This window comes from Hippocampus comes, unplaced genomic scaffold (assembly GCF_001891065.2).
Source record: "Hippocampus comes isolate QL1 unplaced genomic scaffold, H_comes_QL1_v1.1 scaffold10, whole genome shotgun sequence".
NCBI classification, from domain to species: Eukaryota; Metazoa; Chordata; class Actinopteri; order Syngnathiformes; family Syngnathidae; genus Hippocampus; species Hippocampus comes.
In genome coordinates this window covers 117,149-130,647 of record NW_017805001.1, presented here as the reverse complement: position 1 = coordinate 130,647, position 13,499 = coordinate 117,149, and the positions used below count along the sequence as shown (strand labels likewise).

The 13,499-nt window shown below is 43.7% G+C and overlaps 2 protein-coding genes across 3 annotated transcripts; both read left to right on the top strand.

Moving 5' to 3' along the window:
- Nucleotides 1–8,902, top strand: stard3 (StAR related lipid transfer domain containing 3). Of its 2 annotated transcripts, none has more exons than XM_019897095.1 (15): nt 1–119; nt 1,412–1,635; nt 1,730–1,807; nt 2,502–2,579; nt 2,836–2,889; nt 3,146–3,263; nt 3,348–3,449; nt 3,517–3,572; nt 3,646–3,738; nt 4,714–4,776; nt 6,272–6,367; nt 6,532–6,611; nt 6,686–6,790; nt 6,870–6,963; nt 7,442–8,902. In XM_019897095.1, exons 2-15 carry the CDS (start codon nt 1,426–1,428, stop codon nt 7,571–7,573), a joined length of 1,359 nt encoding a protein of 452 aa, XP_019752654.1. In that variant the 5' UTR covers nt 1–119; nt 1,412–1,425; the 3' UTR covers nt 7,574–8,902. The 2 variants fall into 2 exon arrangements, with proteins under 2 accessions (XP_019752654.1, XP_019752644.1); XM_019897085.1 differs by lacking the exon at nt 2,836–2,889 and adding an exon at nt 2,678–2,731.
- Nucleotides 8,903–10,010: 1,108 nt separating this feature from the next.
- Nucleotides 10,011–13,333, top strand: LOC109532296 (melanoregulin-like). Its single transcript, XM_019897108.1, has 5 exons — nt 10,011–10,131; nt 10,343–10,508; nt 10,577–10,667; nt 12,360–12,523; nt 12,873–13,333. The coding sequence occupies exons 1-5, from the start codon at nt 10,052–10,054 to the stop codon at nt 13,065–13,067; spliced, it is 696 nt and encodes a 231-aa protein (XP_019752667.1). The 5' UTR covers nt 10,011–10,051; the 3' UTR covers nt 13,068–13,333.
- Nucleotides 13,334–13,499: the final 166 nt, after the last annotated feature.

Genomic DNA, 13,499 nt, shown 5'->3' with positions numbered 1-13,499 from the left:
TGATTGACCGTAAAACGCAGAGGATGCGGGGATCTATGTTTCTTTTTCATTTGTCCTCTTCGGAAGGTCCTCAGACTGGCAGGAAAACTTGCCATTGCGATGATGAAGCGATAAAACAAGTAAGTTAAAAACATGAACTATTGTCATTTTAATGAAAGCGTGAGGCGAAAATCTCTGTGAACGGTGTTTACTCGCGACCTGGCTTGAAATCGTTGAACGTTATACACACAGCGATATAAAGGAGGAAGGTAAATTAGCCTTTGTGAGCTAACTGGGGGCAGCTAGCAGCTGTAACACAGCTGCTAAATAACTTGAGTGTTTGTCTAAAATATTTTATAAAATATTATGTATTCCCTTTATCAATATTGAGTTGTATTTTGTTCTGTTAGCTGTCTTCCCTTACATTACAATTCCTTACAACTTACAATTAGTGCAGTGCACAAAATGATGATTGTCGCTGACGTGTTGGTGATTTTTAATGCCATAAATAGGCTTACTTTTACATGTTAAGTTAATATAATAAATAAAATGGGGTGTGATGTATTACAATGTTAGCTGTGGAGCGATGACTCATGGTGGAGACTTGTTTACCTCAAGACACAATTGAAACTGAGATTGTGATTCATTGTTTGGCAACGTTCGCCATTAGTGGCAGAATTATAACGCATACTAAATATAAACTAGCACACCTTAACTCTGATGAAAAGCTGTCATTATTAAAACATGGTTTTATTATTATAATTTATTTTCAATCTTTGTATCAAATCACTTTTTTAGGGTACAATTTGTGTACAACAAAAATATCAGCTGACATGTTTTCAGCCTGTTTGTGTCAGCTTCATCTTATTGGACAGGAAATAAATAGACAAAAGTACCTGGACATGCGGCCGTTATTCAGGGAAGATTTTTTTTTATTGGTTCCTTTTTTCGTTGCTGATCTGACCAAGCACACGTTTTCATGGACCTTGCTTGGAAACAGAAAAGAGAACTTACCCCAAACTTTAACCGCAAAGTGTACATTTGTTCATTGTCTAAAGTAAAAGAGTTCACTGTGACACCTTCACAAAATTCTTCCAAACAAGTGTAACGTTTACGTAAGTCATTAAGTCAGAAGTTACCTTTCAACAATAATGTAAACAAATCTGTGGCTCCTTTTACATGTTTCATGAAAAAAATGATGACTGCGCTTCTTAGTCACTGGACTTTCCTTGACACTACATAAATACAAATCTATACATAAAAAATGCCGACTGACCAACCAAAAAGAAAGCTTTTTTTTTCCCCCGAAAATTGCAGCCTTTGTGATTTGAAAATTGCATTCCACTACATTTAGATGTTGATTTAAATTGAAATTTGCTGTTATTGTGCTCAATACAACACTTGCCAATTTTTTGTATGTGTGTGTTTTGAGGTCGTGCGGGCAAAATGCCGGGCGCAGAGTACGGGGAGCTAGGGGGCAGCCTGCCCGCCATCGCCTCTCTGAACGCGTCATACTCCACGTCGCTGCCGTCCCCGTACCTGCTGCTGACGCCACCCGCCGAGCGCAAGCTCATCTCGGACGTGCGACGCACCTTCTGCCTTTTTGTTACCTTCGACCTGCTCTTCATCTCGCTGTTGTGGATCATCGAGCTGAATGTGAGAGACCTCTTGTTGTTTTTTTTTGTTTATTTTTGGGAGGCGGGGGGCATGTGAAGTTTGACTAATGCGTCCACGTGGGCTCGCGATACAGATCTCCAGCACCATCTGGGACAGCTTGGAAAAGGAGGTCATCCACTACAACTTTAGGTCTTCCTTTTTTGACATCTGTGTAAGTAATCAGCGATTATTTTTACAGTAAAATCTTGTTGCACTCAGAGTCATCGACTCGGTCTAGTCCGGTGGGTCTTGAATTTTTTACACCAAGTATTGCCTGGGGAAAAACAGTTGCATAGTAGACCTAAGTGTTCATCAAAAGTAAAGAGTGGTTTTATGCCTAAAAAGTATAATTATTGTTCTTGGAAGACATTAACATTTTGCACATTTTGGACAATGATTCTTTTGCAGACCACTAGAGGGAGCCCCAGAATCACCGATCACGCGGCTCGTGGAATGTAACAGGAAAATTAAAATCACTGAAACTTCTCCAAGCATTTTAGGGATGGATGGGAAGCCACAACACGCTTGATAACTTACCGATTTTTGCAAGCATCTGTTTGCCAAATCAGTTTTTGCAAAACCTCAATACAAAATATGCTTGTGAGGTGCAGGTATTATTTGTATCCGCTTGGGCTCGCTATCCTCACATTCTACACTGCGGTATCCGTTTTGGTGTATCTTTCGAGTGAGCGAATCACTGTGAGAAGTGAAAATCTTCACACATTGTCCCATTCGTCGCGCTTAAAATGAGGAATCAAAAATTTACTTTGAGGCAGAAATGTTTTTGTCGACTAATTTTTGTCAATGACCAAAGTCAGCCGACTTTTTTTTCTCCAGCTCATATCATGTCTCCTTCCCGTTCACAGCTCCTGGCGCTGTTCCGTTTCCTGTGCCTGCAGGTGGGCTACGCCGCCTTTCGGTTGCGGCACTGGTGGGTAATAGCGGTGAGTCACTTTGGAATATTTGACAAAATACCCCACCCCTCAAAAAAAAAAATTCCCAAATTTGAGGATGTAAGACCTGCAAAATAAACACCCCGCAGGTCACCACCCTCGTGACCAGCGTCTTTCTCGTGGTGAAGGTCATCGTGTCAAACGTGAGTGCCGCTACTTCTTCTTCTGTGTGTGTGCTTGTGTGTGTTGCATAAAAAAAAATTCCCAATTTTGAGGATGTAAGACTTGCAAAATAAACACCCCGCAGGTCACTACCCTCGTGACCAGCGTCTTCCTCGTGGTGAAGGTCATCGTGTCAAACGTGAGTGCCGCTACTTCTTCTTCTGTGTGTGTGCTGTGTGTTGCATCATACAGGTTTGTCAGTTTCCACCTCATAAACGTTTTCGCTTCTGTGCGAGTGCCTGGAAACGTTGCAGACGACGGGCTTGCGTTTAGTCACGATTTATTGCGAGCTGCATCACCCGCAATGAGGAACTTGCACTACTTTTCACCTTGTGACCCATCGACATTGCAGTCCAGCATGTCCATTGTGACCACCCCGCTTTGTGTTTGTCCAGCTTCTCTCCCAGAATGCATTTGGCTATGTGCTGCCCATCACCTCCTTTGTGGTGGCCTGGCTGGAGACCTGGTTCCTGGACTTCAAGGTTCTCCCGCAGGAGGCGGACGACGAGCGAGGTGGATGGCGGCCACCTGACGGAAAACATACCCCTCCAAAAAAAACCCAATCATTTTGAGGTTTGAACCTTTTTTTGTCCTCAGCTTACCTCGCAGCAGTGAATGCGGCCTGTGAGCGCGCCCCGGTCATGTACCCCCGCGCCCTGTCTGACGGACAATTCTATTCCCCGCCCGAATCGGTCGCAGGTAATGCAATCTAAGCTTGTCTTTCCACCTCGTACTGTATTTGCTGAGTCTCTTTACCCTCCTGCAGGCTCCGAGGAAGATCTCGATGAAGAAGGTCTCGGCCGGCGCGCCGTCACTGCTCAGGTACCCCAAATGAGATCCTGTCCTCGCCATCAACGCGAGACCTTCTCTGAATTTTCCTCTCCTCTCACCGCAGGAGAAGGAGTTTGTTCGACAAGGACGCGAGGCCATGACCATTGTGGAGCAGATCCTCACTCAGGAAGAAAACTGGAAGTTTGAGAAGAACAACGTGAGCACTTCCTGCATGCTTGGCCGCTTCAAAATCCATTTTCTGTAGGGCTTGTCCTCAATAGGGTCACAGGTAACATGAATCTATCCCAGCTGACTTTGGGCAAGAGGCGGGCACACCGTGGCCTAGTTCGACTAGCATTTACGCACACGTTCACGGTTTAAAATCTTGTTGAGCAAAAAAAAAAAAAAGAAAAAAAAAAGCATACAGTCTTAAAAGAGGATGCGTTCGTCATACTTCGTGAATCACTCAGTCAAGCTTAACTGTAAGCGTTTGTTTCGTGCATAACTTCCTGTTTAAAGTTGTTCATACCAACACATGAACTCTTCCAGCAATGCAGAACTTAACTCTGTTCATGTTCCACCACTTCGTTTTGCATCTTTATTCCTTATCGGGGCCGTAAACCGAATCGAATTGAGTCTCTTTACCTCGGGCAGTAAATCGGGCGGGAGCAGAATAGAGTTTTCAAATCGTAAAGGCTACATTTTGGGGCTAGGGAGGAACTTTTGTAAGTTAACAACTCCAATTGAAGTTGATCAACTGTCTTTCATATTAATTCATCTTTCATTTGCGCTTATATTGGCGTAAGCCTAACCTATAAAACCAACATTTTTTTTATGTATCATCAATCTGATATTGATATTGCTTGTGTTTAAGTAGCTGGGAAGAGGACCTTGAAAGCATCATCGCTTAATAAATCACAATCCCGCTATTGACAGGAAAAAAACATTATTTTCATAATCATCCAGCCATAGTCTTCATCAAATGCTAAATAATTGTGCTAAGCTACCTAGTCGCAGAGGATTTTTCTTCAGTAGCTTTTGTTTTCATAATCACTTGCCGAAAAAAAGTGTAGGGGGGCGGGGAGTTTTTCTTTTTTTTTTTTCTTTTTTTTGCGCACTGATAAACAAAGAACTCCCAAACATGAGTCTTCACTATACTTTTAACTTGCATGTGTTTCATGTTTTGTTTCAGGACGCGGGCGACTCCGTCTACACCCTGGAGATTCCATTCCACGGGAAGACGTTCATCCTCAAAGTGAGAGAGCAGCCTTTGCCATGACATCGTTCCACTTTTGTTGTCTTGATTTGCATTGACGGTTCACGTTCAACTCCTTTTAAATTGTACAAAACCATGATTGTCACCGGTCATCGTTGTTAGGGTGAGCCTGCCACCGTTGCCAAAGCGGTCGCATCTTTTTTGCTTGAATCAATTGGCCGTACCAACGACTACACTGAAACTGAAATTCTATCCAGTCTATTTTTGTTCAACAAATGTACTATGGAAAACATTCAACAGAGAGCGCTGTGCTGCCAGCCAGCTTTAGGCTTGTGAGTCCGATGGTCTGACGGGATAGCTGAGACGCTATAACCGCAAACTAACTCCCCAGTAGATGCGCAGGGACAATGTGGCTATTGTTGATTCTGTGGGAGCACTGGATCGTGTCCACACGGGGTTACCACTTTGTTTGCTGATCATAAACAAGCGTGCGAAAAGGGACTTTTGAGCATCACATCAGCTCTGCATAGTTCTGACTGGACTTCATCATGTGAGAAGAGAATCTTTGATTTATACGCATCCATTTTATTCCCATTGTTAGCGATGACGTTGAGCTGTAAAACTGAAGAATGTATTTGACCAACTTTAAGTTCTCACCGAAATGTAACCGTCAATATGATCCAAAAGTTGAAGAATCTTGTCAGCCAACATCAGCTTGGACGTGACATTTCAAGATGGTCTAAAAGTAGAAGCGATAATTTAACAAAACAATTTTTTTTTTTAATTGCTCAAAATAAAAATGAGATTTTGAAATGAAATTTCAAGGCGATCCAAAATGCGGTCCAAAAGTCCAACAAGCACATACATGGACAACTGAGATTATTTTGATGTGAAATTTCAAGGAACTGTAAGAGTAAAAAAAGGATCAAATCCAATAAGCCATTTTTTTCTGTATGTGTATATTTATAGTTCCAATTTCCCACACATCTCAAATGCAGCAAAGGAGCCGAAACGAAGCATTTTTCCTTTAATTTCAAAAGATTTATTTTTTTTAAACGTGTCCCTGCATCCCAACTACTTTATTCCCTACCTTTACCGATGACAATAACCAGTCAGAACTCCGGTTTCGTATCAGAATGTTGTTTTCGCTTTTGACTTGCGATGTTCAAGAAAACAGAATGTTCCGAATGTGAGCCAAAACGCCCCAGGGCGACATCCTACAAGACTATAAAGACTTCTTCCAAATGCGGCATGAGACTATTTTACAATTTAACCTTTTATGATGTACTCAATGAAATGTATTACCAACCGTTCTCATAAATTATTATTATTGTATTATTATCATTTATAATGATGACATTAGGAATGATTTTTCTCACCGTTGCCTCGGGAGGAATTACTTGTTTCCGGTGACAGTGAGCATCCCAAGTAGTCACCAAGCAGCGTTTTACTTGCGCTCTCACTGCAGAATTTGACGCTCTTTGTGGTGGTCTTTGGCATGCTTGGTGATGTCGCCATTTTGTGCTCTTGACAGGCCTTCATGCAGTGTTCAGCTGAGCTGGTATACCAGGAGGTCATTTTGCAGCCCGAGAAGATGGTCCTGTGGAACAGAACCGTGTCTGCTTGCCAGGTGAGCGTTGACCAGTTGTGTCACTATTCCCCTCGACTTCACATGTACTTCCAGATGGTAAAAGTCCAAAGCAGTCTGACTGCATAACCGCAAACGCAAAACATTTTTGTTTTGCGTTTGTTCATGATGGTGTTTTTTTTTTTTTTTTTTTTTCGTCTCCTCAGATCCTGCAGCGGGTGGACGACAACACGCTGGTGACGTATGACGTCTCGGCTGGGGCAGCCGGCGGAGTGGTGTCTGCCCGGTATCTAGCCGCCATCTTGGCTCGCTACTCCTTAACCTTCTCTGTGTTGTACTAATCGTGTTTTGTCCACACAGGGACTTTGTCAATGTCCGACGGGTAGAACGTAAACGAGATTGCTACCTTTCTGCCGGCATGGCCACCGATCATGACGCCAAAGCACCCTGTGGACGTTATGTTAGGTCAGAAAAATAAGCAACAGGATCAGTCTCCCCCCCCCCCACACCCCCGCGACATTTTCGTGTGATTTTTGCTCAATAGGGGAGAGAACGGTCCCGGCGGATTTGTGGTCCTTAAATCCAGCAGCAACCCGTCCGTCTGCACCTTCATTTGGATCCTCAACACGGACCTCAAGGTGAGGAGAACTGAATGATGCAAACGAGTGGAACGGCTTTCATGGACAGTTTATCAACAAAAGCAATTGGACACTCCTTTTTTTTTAAATTTGTACTTAGTTTTCAAATCAATCAGTTTGGGTGAGAGGAAATTTTCCCCAAGTATGCGTTTCCAACAGGAGTTGGTTCAAATATTATAGCATGTATTTTCTTCACAGCTCTGTAAAATAAATGTTCTAAATCCAATAATCTTAAAAGCTAAAATTCACTGCCAGCGATTTTGTGGTGTGCACACAACAATCCATAAATTGTGCTCGGAATATTGTGGTGTGGAAGAATGCATGAGATTGGTTTAAAATCCGATCAGACACACTGTTAAATGTTGTAGAAAGTCTTCCCAGAAGACTGGAGTGAGGAAGGAGAATATATCCCAACACTTTTGCCCATATAATTCAAACTCTTTTGAAAAACTAAATGGACCCTGGATTTTCCTCTCAGGGTCGACTACCACGCTACCTCATCCACCAGAGTCTGGCCGCCACCATGTTTGAGTTCATGTCCCACCTGCGCCAGCGCATCGCCGAACTGCGGCCCGCCATGCGCTGCCCGCGCCAATACCACCCATGCTAGGAGCATGACCACCACGCAGACAGGGAGGCTGCGTCCCCGCGACTTGGATCCTCTTAAGCTGAGGATACGCGTTGCACGTGAGCACGCATTGGCCACTGCAAACAAAGTGGCTGTTAAGACTGAACTTTTTCTCTGAGCCTTATCTTCTTCTGCTTCCTTTTGGTCTGGTGCCTTCCCACTCAACATTTACCCTACTCGTCACATGAGGGAGACAGTAGCAGTCGAAGCTGATCTCCTTGCCTTAAGGTGTTAAAAAAAAAAAAAGAGAGAGAGAGAGAGAGAGACTAAATGGCTGCCAAATAGGGTTGCGACAGTGTGGAAATTTTCTGGTAAATTTCCATGGGAATTTAAGATGGAGAAGTAATATCATTTTTGGTCACATGAATTCCCATCTACTTTTGTTTCCAACTTTGAAAATACGGATTTTTGTCACCCTACGGCTTATCAATTTTTAATATCCAAGAGCTTGAGTTTTTTTGTCAATAATTCATGAAAAAAACTGTTGCTATTTTTTTTTTTTTTTTTTTTTTAACCCTTCTTCAAAATCCTTGCAAACATAGCGGCCGTCCTATATCACGCACACACTCTCCAAAACATCACCAAATAAGCCAGTTTGCTTAGCTACGCAAATATCAAAATTCCATACAAAAAGAATATCGATGAAATGTCCCCGCTATCGATTGTGGCTCACTTTCGGTGCAGTCCCAACCCAAAATGGCTGCTTTCAACCAAAATGACTGACTTCCTGTTCAAATTCAATCATGGGTCCTTGAGACTTTTTCCTTCGTCCCATTACGATTGACATGTCCACCAAATTTTATGTGGATTGGGTTTCCCCTCTCGTTTTCTGGAGGTGGAGGAGCTACTGAGTCGGAAAATTTGACAGCATGGCCCGCTCGCATTAGATGATGTAGAATACAGCACGTTAAATTTTGCGTTGCATATCAGCTTCTGTTTGGATTTTATTTGTGCAATTCCAAAGTTGCTTTTCATCAAGCCTCGGAATTTTTCCAAACGGGCAGCTTCAAATCAAAATGGCCGACTTGCTGTTCAATTTGAGAAGTGGGTCATTGAGACTTTTTTAGTGCGATCTGTTTGTATCGACATATCCACCCAATTTCATGTCAGTAGGTGAAACCTGATGACTGTGAAGCAGACACTGAACACGAGGCACCACGTACAAGAATAACCACCGAAGCTTGGTTCAAAAAAAAAAAAAAAATCCAGCTATTTCAGAAATGGAACAATTGTTAATTACTATATTACAAGTGTTTGGTGTGTGAATGACCAGGACAAGCTTAGCATAAGTACCAACGCTTGACGATCAATCTTTTTTTTTTAATAGAATTCAGCGTAGTGGACTTTTTAAAAGATGAAACCCACCCAATCTTTGTTCTTGGGTGTAGTTCTAAAAAAAAAAAATCAAATCATGACATGTGATGATCCAGCAAAAGGGAACAGATTGTTCTTTGCTCACATTCAGCGGCAAACATGTGAGTGCTGGAAAATGTCAGATGGGGGGGAATTGAGCCATGGAGGCATTTTCAGTGCCTTAAACTCTTTGCTTTGTCTCTTAAAGACCGTGCACTTGTTTCAACAATGTCACGCACATACATTATACTGTACTTGTGTTTATACAAACGTTCATTTGAAGTCATCATGACAAACTGACCAACTGTTTATTTTTTTTTTGTTTGTTTTTTAGGTAGTGTCTAATAAATTGATTTCATGTTATAAAGTCCTTTTCTTTCGCGGGCCACTACAGGCACTCCACTGGTCACAGTTTATAGAATTTGAACTTGAAATTGATTTTGAATGATAAAGATGGAAGTTAAAATGGGGGAAAAAAAAAAGAATCTCAATATGGTGCTTGACACATGGCCACCAATTAAAAGTTTTTAATCAGCCATGCCTTAAACTGAATGAGACAAAATGCTGCTTTTATTGCTTACTCTGCCATACGTTTCATCGAATACTTTGCACAAATCAAGTGACCAGAAGCATCATGGTTATCCACAATAAAGCCAATTGAGCTGACCGTGTAAGTCACATGCAGACTCTGGGGTCCTGAGGGCTAAATTGTGCTGGTTGAGAGACAATTTTATCGCGACCAAGGCGAAAAGAGGTGTTGTGCTTTGACTGAGGCGAGGTGGTGGGGGGGATGTTCGTCCCACTCACATGACATGGCTGTGACCGTGTGCCGGGGCGATGGCTGTCGTATGTGTGAGGTTGCCTGTGTGAGTTGACTCCTCGAGAGGCAGCAGACCTTCCCTGGCCTCCGCCGTAGCATCTTGAAAGATGGGAAGCCGAATATGAGGTAACTTAAAAAAAAAAAAGCTGTACAGGTACTGACTTTTTTCCATGTTTACTCACTTTTTTTTCTCCCACCCTTCTAGGATGTGAGAGTGAAAGTAAGGTGAAAGTCATCCTCAGGCATTCAGGACAAGAAGTGCTGGGATATTCCGAACTTGATCCTCCATGGGCTCGGCGTTCTTCAAGTTGTGCTGCTGCTGCTGCTGTGCCGCCGAGGACGACGATGAGAAGCAGCCCTTAGTGGAGTAAAAACACTCTTCCAATACCCTCATGTTTTTTGTCTCTGCATGCGGTGGTAGGAATTCGGCCTCGGTTGCCTAAAATACAGAAATTTGCTGCCTTATTGTCGTGCCAGTTCAAATATTTTTTTTCCACATATTTCGATCGTTTATAAACTTTTAAATATTTTTACTAGCTGTAATAATGATACTACAAAATGTCCACTGTACCTCCAAGGACTCCGGATCCATTGGAGTATTTTAACCGCGAGGTGCAGAAGCGCCGTGACGAGGAGGCCAACTTGTGGAGCGAGCCGGGCGACCCCAGCCACTCGGAGCGGGATGACGACAGGGCGCTTTACTCATTGCTGCAAGCCCGCAACAAGACCCGCATGGGATCCACGGTACATCCAAAAAAAAAAAAATGAAAGTGAGGCAGGATGAAGGAGCTGTGCGGTCTTGTCCTTTAAAGGGCTACCGCCGCCTGAGCGTGGACATCGAGGCCATGCGAGACACACGTAGGGAAGTCCGGGACAAGTGGAGGACCATCTTGGAGAACCTTGGTGAGTCCCATCTTTTCTCTTCAGAACCGCATGTTCACTAGTTTTGTGTAAAGTGCAGTGGTGCTTTGAAGTACAAGTGACCCAACGCGAGAGGATACAAGCCAATACGCCAACAGGCAATCACAAACTTGAGATACTAACTGGACATTTTAAATACACAAAAGTATAAAACTTGTGTCTTGAAACAACTCCATAGATTTGAACACAGTGGATGGGTGGTGAGTTTGGGAGTTGGGCCTTCAGTAGGGACAGAAGTAACTTAATCCACTTTACATCATCGCAATAAAAATGTACAAAAATGCGATATCACACTGCATGGCATTGAAGAAGAGGCAGAGGCATTTCGCGTATCAAGAAACACTGTTACCTTTATTTTTACATATTTAACACCTCCAAACGTCTCTACACTACAATATAGATAAGTGAGGCAGGATGAAGGAGCTGTGCGGTCTTGTCCTTTAAAGGGCTACCGCCGCCTGAGCGTGGACATCGAGGCCATGCGAGACACACGTAGGGAAGTCCGGGACAAGTGGAGGACCATCTTGGAGAACCTTGGTGAGTCCCATCTTTTCTCTTCAGAACCGCATGTTCACCAGTTTTGTGTAAAGTGCAGTGGTGCTTTGGAGTATAAGTGACCCAACCCGACGGGCAATCACAAACTTGAGACACTAACTGGACATTTTAAATACACAAAGTATAAACCTTGTGTCTTGAAACAACTCCATAGATTTGCCAGAGGAAAAGTCCACTTAGCTTAATGCTACTAAACAGTGCCAAACACCATTTGCGTCCTAATTGTTAGCATTGGGAGGTTTTAGAATCAATGTGTCATTGAACATAGTGGATGGGTGGTGAGTTTGGGACTTGGGCCTTCAGTAGGGACAGAAGTAACTTAATCCACTTTACATCATCGCAATAAAAATGTACAAAAATGCGATATCACACTGCATGGCATTGAAGAAGAGGCAGAGGCATTTCGCGTATCAAGAAACACTGTTACCTTTATTTTTACATATTTAACACCTCCAAACGTCTCTACACTACAATATAGATAGCAGTTCAACCAACAATATTTTTCAGTGTAAAAACTTGAAACGAGCCAGACAGCCACATTGTTGGTTGACCTAATCTCATAAATTTCACATTTTCTTGAAGAGTGTGCCTTGAAAATGAATCTCAAATCATGTACAACATCATCCTCCCTTGGAAATCAATATTTGGTACGCATTTTAAGTTCAACCAGTCTGAGGAATAAGCATAGCTGAACGAATCAGAGGATGGAAAATGGCAACATCAGTCTGAGGATTTCTGAGAGTCCGGAGTGGGTAATCGAAAATCTGAAACCGTTTAAAAAAAGAAACTGTTTCAATGGTGTGTATGTATGTATGAGTGTGTGTGTGTGTGTGTGTGTGTGTGTGTGTGTAGGGGGGGTATTTTATTATCTTTGTTTGATGTTTATTTTGACACTAAGCTTGAAATGTGACTGTCAATGATATAGCTTGAAGCCTCTTTTTTTTTTTTTTGAAGAATCTGTCAAGCTACTTGTCAAGTAAATTGAGTAGGGCTCACTGCCATCATACAGCGCTTTTTATCTCAAGTCAGCCGCACTCGTATCTCATGGCACAGCTGTATTTGCACTTGTACTCCCATTGCATTCCAAAACCGAAGTTTACCATGGACGTCGTCTTCCAGGCTTCATGGCCGAGGCCGACTCGCTGCTGACCGTGTCGGCCGGCGCCTCGCTGGACCGCATGCGCAATGCCGCGGCAGCGCGCTCTCTCCTACAGACGCTCCACACCGAGACATCGCTCTTTAGCAGCAGGGAGCTGCCGCCGGAGAGATACCTCTTCATTCTGGTGAGAAGGCTGAAAAGTGTCCCATCACATACACTTTCGAATTGCTCTGCACTGTGGTGTTGTCAAAATAACCTACCGCGACCGGCAATTCATCATGGTTTTCTCCCTTCAAAATAGTCTGAGCTAGTTATTTCAGAGCCGCGTTAACCGCGCTGTGTTAAACGCATCATCAGTGTAGACCCTCCAGCAAATTAAAGTTATTCTGCAATAAAGAGTGGGCCACAACACTTAAATTTCATGTAGGATAAATGTCACACAGTCCATCCTATCAGGGTCCTCTTTTGCCCCCCCGCAACTATATTTCGACAATACACTTCACCGCTCCCAACTTTTTGACCTTCCCGGCCAGGATCGCTTGCTGTACCTGGACATCGCCGAGGACTTTGTGGCCAAGGCCAGGCGCTTCTTCCCGCCCCGGGACAACTCGGACGATGAGGACGAGCCTTCCGGCGCCATCAACCTTCCGCTGCTGCTGGCCCGCGTGGAGGCCATGAACGGCGGCCTTAACGATGACGACAGTGGGGGGAGTCTGGAGAAGCCCTGAAGGGTTGTAGTACCTCCAGACACCCGGCAGGGGGCGGCATACTTCAAGGTTAAATATTCGCTGTAAGGTTGATAATCATCAGGGCGTCCTATGAGCATCACATGACTAGACAACCAGTTGCCTATCCAAACAGCTGACTCGCTCAAGTATGTTTGGAGAATAGAAACAAGTCAACTGTTTGCACGCTGCTCTCTGTCTTTGGCCTGTTCACAATGATAACAAATAAAAGTTGCAAGCCTTTCGGAGTCCATCCTGAGTCCGCGTCACATGCTGTCAGCGGGTTATTTGGAGTTCAGCGGAGTGATTTAAAGGAAATGCTTTTGGCGTCGACACATGCTTGTGCACGTGGGCCCAGTTGGCGGGGACACGCCGCTCCGCCAGGCATGCCGCAAATCCCGGGGCCCGGCGTGGGGCGCCATCCGGCGTCTGGTG